Source organism: Marmota marmota, unplaced genomic scaffold (genome assembly GCF_001458135.2).
Source record: "Marmota marmota marmota unplaced genomic scaffold, marMar, whole genome shotgun sequence".
In the NCBI taxonomy this organism is placed as follows: domain Eukaryota; kingdom Metazoa; phylum Chordata; class Mammalia; order Rodentia; family Sciuridae; genus Marmota; species Marmota marmota.
Genome location: NW_026000057.1, coordinates 33,700,671 through 33,706,670, shown reverse-complemented (window position 1 = coordinate 33,706,670; position 6,000 = coordinate 33,700,671). Strand labels below are relative to the sequence as shown.

Here is a 6,000-nt window from a genome sequence, read left to right as displayed (position 1 = left end):
TTCTCAGTTCTCCAGCCTATGCCCAGAGATCCGCCAGGGCGGGATCTGAGTTCCCCACTGGGTACAGTCCCAGATTGTTTCTTTCGCATCTTGTCCTTCCCGCCTCCCAGGACTGCAAACTCCTCAGAGGAAGTGCGACTCTTGCTCCCCTTTAAAGGCTGGACCAAAGCATCCCTTAACCAGCAAGAGCTAGGTACTTTGTCTACTCGCTTCCCAGGCGGGACTAACGACCGCCGGACACGACAGTGACCAGGAGGCAAAGAACAACTTTAAGGGAGTGGGCTAGGGCTGGCAGCGGGGCGAGGTCTCAGGCTACAGACCTGGGGCCATGGCCTCTCTCCCAGCAGCAGAGAACTGGACAGACTACCCGGGAGGAGTCGATGTGGACTCCGGGAACCTGAGTGCTGCTCTCGGAGTCGGAGCGGCGGCAGGGACAGCGGAGACTGAATGGCTGCGTTTGCTAGTGCAAGGTGGCAACTTCTCCTCTTCCTCCGAGCTGGGACTGCCTGAGGCTTCGCCCGCGTCCTCCCAGCCCCGGGCCAACCTCACTAACCAGTTCGTGCAGCCGTCCTGGCGCATCGCTCTCTGGTCCCTGGCATATGGCGTGGTGGTGGCAGTGGCGGTCTTTGGAAATCTCATTGTCATCTGGATCATCCTGGCCCACAAACGCATGAGGACCGTCACCAACTATTTCCTCGTGAACCTAGCTTTTTCTGACGCCTCCATGGCAGCTTTTAACGCGTTGGTCAACTTTATCTACGCGCTTCATAGCGAGTGGTACTTCGGCGCCAACTACTGCCGCTTCCAGAACTTCTTTCCTATCACAGCTGTATTCGCCAGCATCTATTCTATGACGGCCATTGCAGTGGACAGGTGAGGGGAAGAGGGGGAGGAAGGAGGAAGGAGAGAGAACTAGGCTGCGAGATAAAGTTACAAAAGAAATGATGACTTAGTGGGGGTCTTCGAAAGTAAAGGAACTAAGAGTTTTTGGAGAGAGTCCAGTGGCTGAACCAGTGTCTGGTTCCGTGGCCTCCTCCCACTCAAGCCTTAACTCTTTGAGGGCATCGGAGAGGGACTGAAGAGGGCAAAGCAAAGTGATGTAAAAAAAAAATAATAATAAAAAAATAAAAAATTCTTTCCTTCTGAGTAGGACCATTTAGCTAGAAACATTTAATGATGCCAAATTTATTCAAATGACTTTAAACAATTGCCTGAACTTTAGGTTCACAGTAAAATGTTTTTGTTGTTGTTGTTGTTGTTGTTGTTTTTGTTTAACATGTTTTGTCTTCTTTTTCTTTCTGTTGGTCACTATCCTGGCTGATAAATGAGGAATTACCCACCGACCTCCCCTCCTTTCTCTGGTCTGCTGGACCTCATTCACAGGGTCCTCCCCACTCCCTAACTTTTGGCAGAGGCAGCAAGTTCCCTCCAACTGCCAAGCTGACAGTTCCCATCATGTCTCTGTTAGCTTTAATTTCCAATAATTTGTGAAGATCATAAACTGGATAAACCCTGTGCCTGGAAGTGTGTAACAATCATTCAGAAGATGGGGAACATTAATCCATCCCAAGGATTAAGCAGTTTAAAAATGAGACACACTACAGATATTTAATTTTTTTTTTCAGAATGAACCTCTATTACAGTAGGAATTCTGAGATGTGTGAGCAGTTAAAAGAAGCTGAATGACCCTCAAACACTTGTTCCAGTATTCTGATTTCTAAAAATCCTGCATGCATCTAATTTACTTTCTTATATTGAACAGTGTGAAATGTACACACTTGTGAAAACACAATGGTGAATCTACCTGTTATTGAAAGCTAGATATATTTTAATTCAATATTAAGTAGAAACAAACCACACCAGTGGATTCCAGGGCTGGCTTTGTGATTGACTACTAAATGAAAGATGCAGAGGGATGATGTCACTTTAATGTCTCAATGTTCTAATCTGTGAAAAGAAAAAAGAATTTTTTTTATATTAACAAAACTTTTTCAAAGTAAAATGAGGCTAAATACTAATTGTTACTGTGTTCAGCTGCCATTATGAGAAAAAAAAACTTTTAAAAAGTCAAATGTTTTTTCCTCGAGTTTATCCTCTATGCTTACTATTTTGAAATGGCAAGCACAGTGGTATTAATAACATAGATCTATAGAAACTATTCTCACATACCAGGCCCAAAAGGTTAAGTTGAAAAAGCAGTTATTACATTCACTAGGATAAACACAAAGTAACACTTTTTAAAAGCCTTAGAACTTGTACTTTCCCTTTCTCCTAACCTCTGATCTTCCACACACTTTCACCCTTTCATTTCTGGATAGAAGTGAATGTAAAAAATGAACAAAGTCAGCTCTAAGTTGGGACAGGTGAAAATGTCTCCTGTCTTGCTCCACCAATATAGAAGTGAATATTCTTTGAGTTTGTACATCTTTTATATTTTTTAAAAAATTATCTTAAGTATTTGCTTTTTAAATATTGTGATCAGAGGAGAGGTGTTAGCATATAATTTTATAAAATGCTCACAATCTTCTTGAAGTGGTAATGAGGCAATATAAAATTTGATGGAAATTTTAGTGCATGTGAAGTTGTCATTTCAGTTCTAAGGGGAAAAAACAGGTTATTTTTCCAATTTCTTCCTGTCAACATTTCCAAAATGGTTATTTTAACCGATAACATAATGCTGTTTGATTACACTCACTGGTTTGAGATTAATGTGAACTTTGCTATTTATTCTTTTCTCCTTCTTATATCACTACAACTATACAAAATTTATACAGTACAATTTGCTATAAAATCTGAAATATACTTGGTTTGTATACAGAAAATATTCTTTAAATGTTCTTATTTCAGCAGACAGTAGCTAAAAAGAAATACAGAAGTTGAGAAAACTCTGATTATGATAATTTCTGGACTCAAAGACTGTGTAAATATTACAGGTGTTAAAACTCTCAATAATTTACCAGTCCATGGAACTTTTCTGCATTGATGCCTTATCAAATATGGATTGGCAAAGCTGACCCTTTGAGATTTTCAATCATTTTATAGATTACAGTTTGCAAGATAAATCCTTCTGGGGTTATGTGAGTCTTGCCTTTGTTTACGGTTGCATAGCCTAACTGCCTCATGAGCTGAGGACATATTTAGGATATGCTCATAGAAATTAGTACCTTATTGAAATAACTGTAAATACTGAATAATCCTTAATTGATTCTCATTAATAAAGAAATACATCATTTAGATCATGGTGTCAAAGTTAGGCTTGAAAAGGTTTATGAAGACCTGTATTCTACAAATGGAGAATTTTAAGCTAATGGTCACACGTTTGTCGTGATAAAATGCACTGGGTTTTCTGTGAAATGTTTAGCACTCATTTGCACCTGAATGGTTTGCTTTTTATTTTTACTTTGTAAATAATTCTACTAAAAATTTTGAGTGTGAGGGCACAGGTTCAACTCCTCTGAAGAATGGTATCTACTGCTTTGTTACAAATTCCAGTGTTCTTACTGGTCAAGAATCTTTCAGTCCTTCTTGCCTGGAAGGCCACTTCATCATCATCACCATGCCCCTGCCCACACAAACAAACATGGTAGAATTATTTACCAATGAAAAGTTGCTTTTCTCTCTGCTGTCCTTCCCAAACTTGCCACTTTGAAACATAGCATTTGGAAATAAGACTTATCTAAGAGATGCCAAGCTTTCCAAAGATCATGAAGTTAAACTAAGATTCAATCACAGCACTCTGCTCTAGGAACGACAGTAGTCTTCACACCTGCATTATTACATCTTCTAACTAGTTGTGAAGTCTGTATTTGACTGGACAAAGTCAGCATCTTCAAGAAAATTAGATATAACACTTGTTTATACCATGTATCTTTAATTCATTGTTGCTTCCTGGTATACCTTTAGAGAGAGATTTGATATGCTTTATCTAATAGATCCAAAGTACTAACAAAGATAGCGAAAAAAAAAATATGTCTTTAAAACCCAGAGACATACCTGGCATGAATAATTATTAAAAGGAATATGTAGTTGAACTAATATATAGTTGAACATAAAGGAATATTTTTAGTCAAAGAAATAAAAATGTATATTATATGCTACTACTCTTCTAAATTTCTTTCATCTTCAATTTTGCTCTTTTTTATAAATCTAATTTGTACAAATTATTCATTAAACCTCTATGAAGTGCTTTCAAATTTGATTATGAAGAAATAATATTATACAGTCATAAAAATTTGTGAGGTTTTGATCTGGCAACAGATTATCTAAATGTATTATGGTAAATTTTATATATGGCTGTAAATATTGTAGATATAAATGCTCTGGTAAAATTTTTAGAAATTATTTATTAGTCTGATTTGAGTACACTGAACCAGGCTCATTCATCTTCTAGGGAAGGTTCATGCAGTTAATATTCTTTATTAGTGTGATAGTCATACGCAGCTCATTATTTAGTCCAGATAATAAACTTGATGAAATTAGCCTAAAGTCAATTATTTTATGCCCTTGAACCATTCACAAAGTAGTAATTAGAGTCATACTTTGGGAAATATTACTTTTAGTAAATTTATAAATCTTTGGCTTCTTGGAGTTCTTTTCAAGGATTTAAAAATATCCTATCCAGTGTCCAGTAAAAGTACTGCTTTAGTGAAGTGTGAAAGTTCTGTTAAAATTATAGTGTCAATTCTTATAAAATTAATTATGAGCACATCAAAAAAGCAATACATATTTGAATTGAATAGATAGAACATTCAATTAAAGAATATAGGCTTTTCAGTATATTAACAGATATAGTGTTAAAAAGAAACCATTACATGTCACATATTATTTTACACTAAGAAATTTATATAATCCATGGAGCACAGTGGTATATACCTCTAATCTCAGCAGTTTGAGAGGCCAAGGCAGGAGGATCACAAGTTCAAAGTCAGCCTGAGCAACTTAGCCAGGCCCTATTTAAAAAATAAATAAATAAATAAGGACTGTAAAAGTAGCTCAGTGATTAAGCACTTCTGGGTTCAGTCACTGGTACTAGTACCACACACAAAAAAAAGAAAGAAAGAGAGAGAGAGAATATGAAGGAAGGAAGAAAATTATATAAACTGAACACAAAAAGAACAAAGGACATAAATGGAAACTTTACAAAAGAAGAAGAAATAAAATACCTAACAAACATAAAACTCTCAGTTGCTTATATTCTATATTTCCATTTCCTCATCTGATAAATGCTCCTTAAGCCACTCAAATCTCATTTCTTTTCTTCTCTACCTGAAGAGTAACATTATCAAAGCTAGGGAATATCTCAGTTATTGACTGTTTTCACCTGGCTGTACTCCTCCCAGGCAGCTTCTGCCTAGAAGTCCCTTCTCTGGCTTCCAATTTTTCTAATCTCCTCTTTCCTCCCTAGCCTTTTTCTCATGATTATATTTCTGAGTCTCTACCTGCATATAGTAATTAAACACATAGGTTGCTCAATGCTAAATTCTCTGTATGATTTTCTTCTTACTTTTATTTTCTGTGCCCAAGTAATTTCATCCACACCTGAAGCTTCATTTATCCCATTTGAATGAAGAGCTTTTTTTTTTTTTAATCTAATTGTTTTTCTGGGTTATAGGTGGCATATAAGGGCCCACAGAATGAAAATACAAATATATATGAGCCAAAAATTAAGACAAGGCAAGATGTATAAACATATATACATATGGGAAATATTACTTTTAGTAAATTTATAAATCTTTGGCTGAATAAGATATTAATATATGTAGAATAAGATATTAATATATATCTTTTTATATAAATAAAACAATGTCTAGGACAAAAGGGTAACACACATTCAGTTCAAAGAGGTCCTAATATCTTATGAAGTTTGAATTTGAAATATGGCACTAAACCTCTTGATAACATATTAAAAGGAAATAAAATTAGTAATATAGTTTACACTGTTCATAACGACGGTGCACACATATGTTTTAAGTGTTAAAAAAAATTCTGGTTTCAAGGAGT

The 6,000-nt window shown here is 36.2% G+C and overlaps 1 protein-coding gene across 1 annotated transcript in view; it reads left to right on the top strand.

The window, feature by feature from the left end:
* Positions 1 to 317: 317 nt before the first annotated feature.
* The window catches only part of Tacr3 (tachykinin receptor 3), an 83,197-nt gene continuing 77,514 nt past the window's right edge, over positions 318 to 6,000 (top strand). Inside the window, exon 1 of the mRNA XM_015484421.2 lies at positions 318 to 873. Coding sequence (XP_015339907.1) covers positions 329 to 873 — 545 coding nt within the window. The 5' untranslated portion in view covers positions 318 to 328. The remainder of the gene's footprint in view (positions 874 to 6,000) is intronic.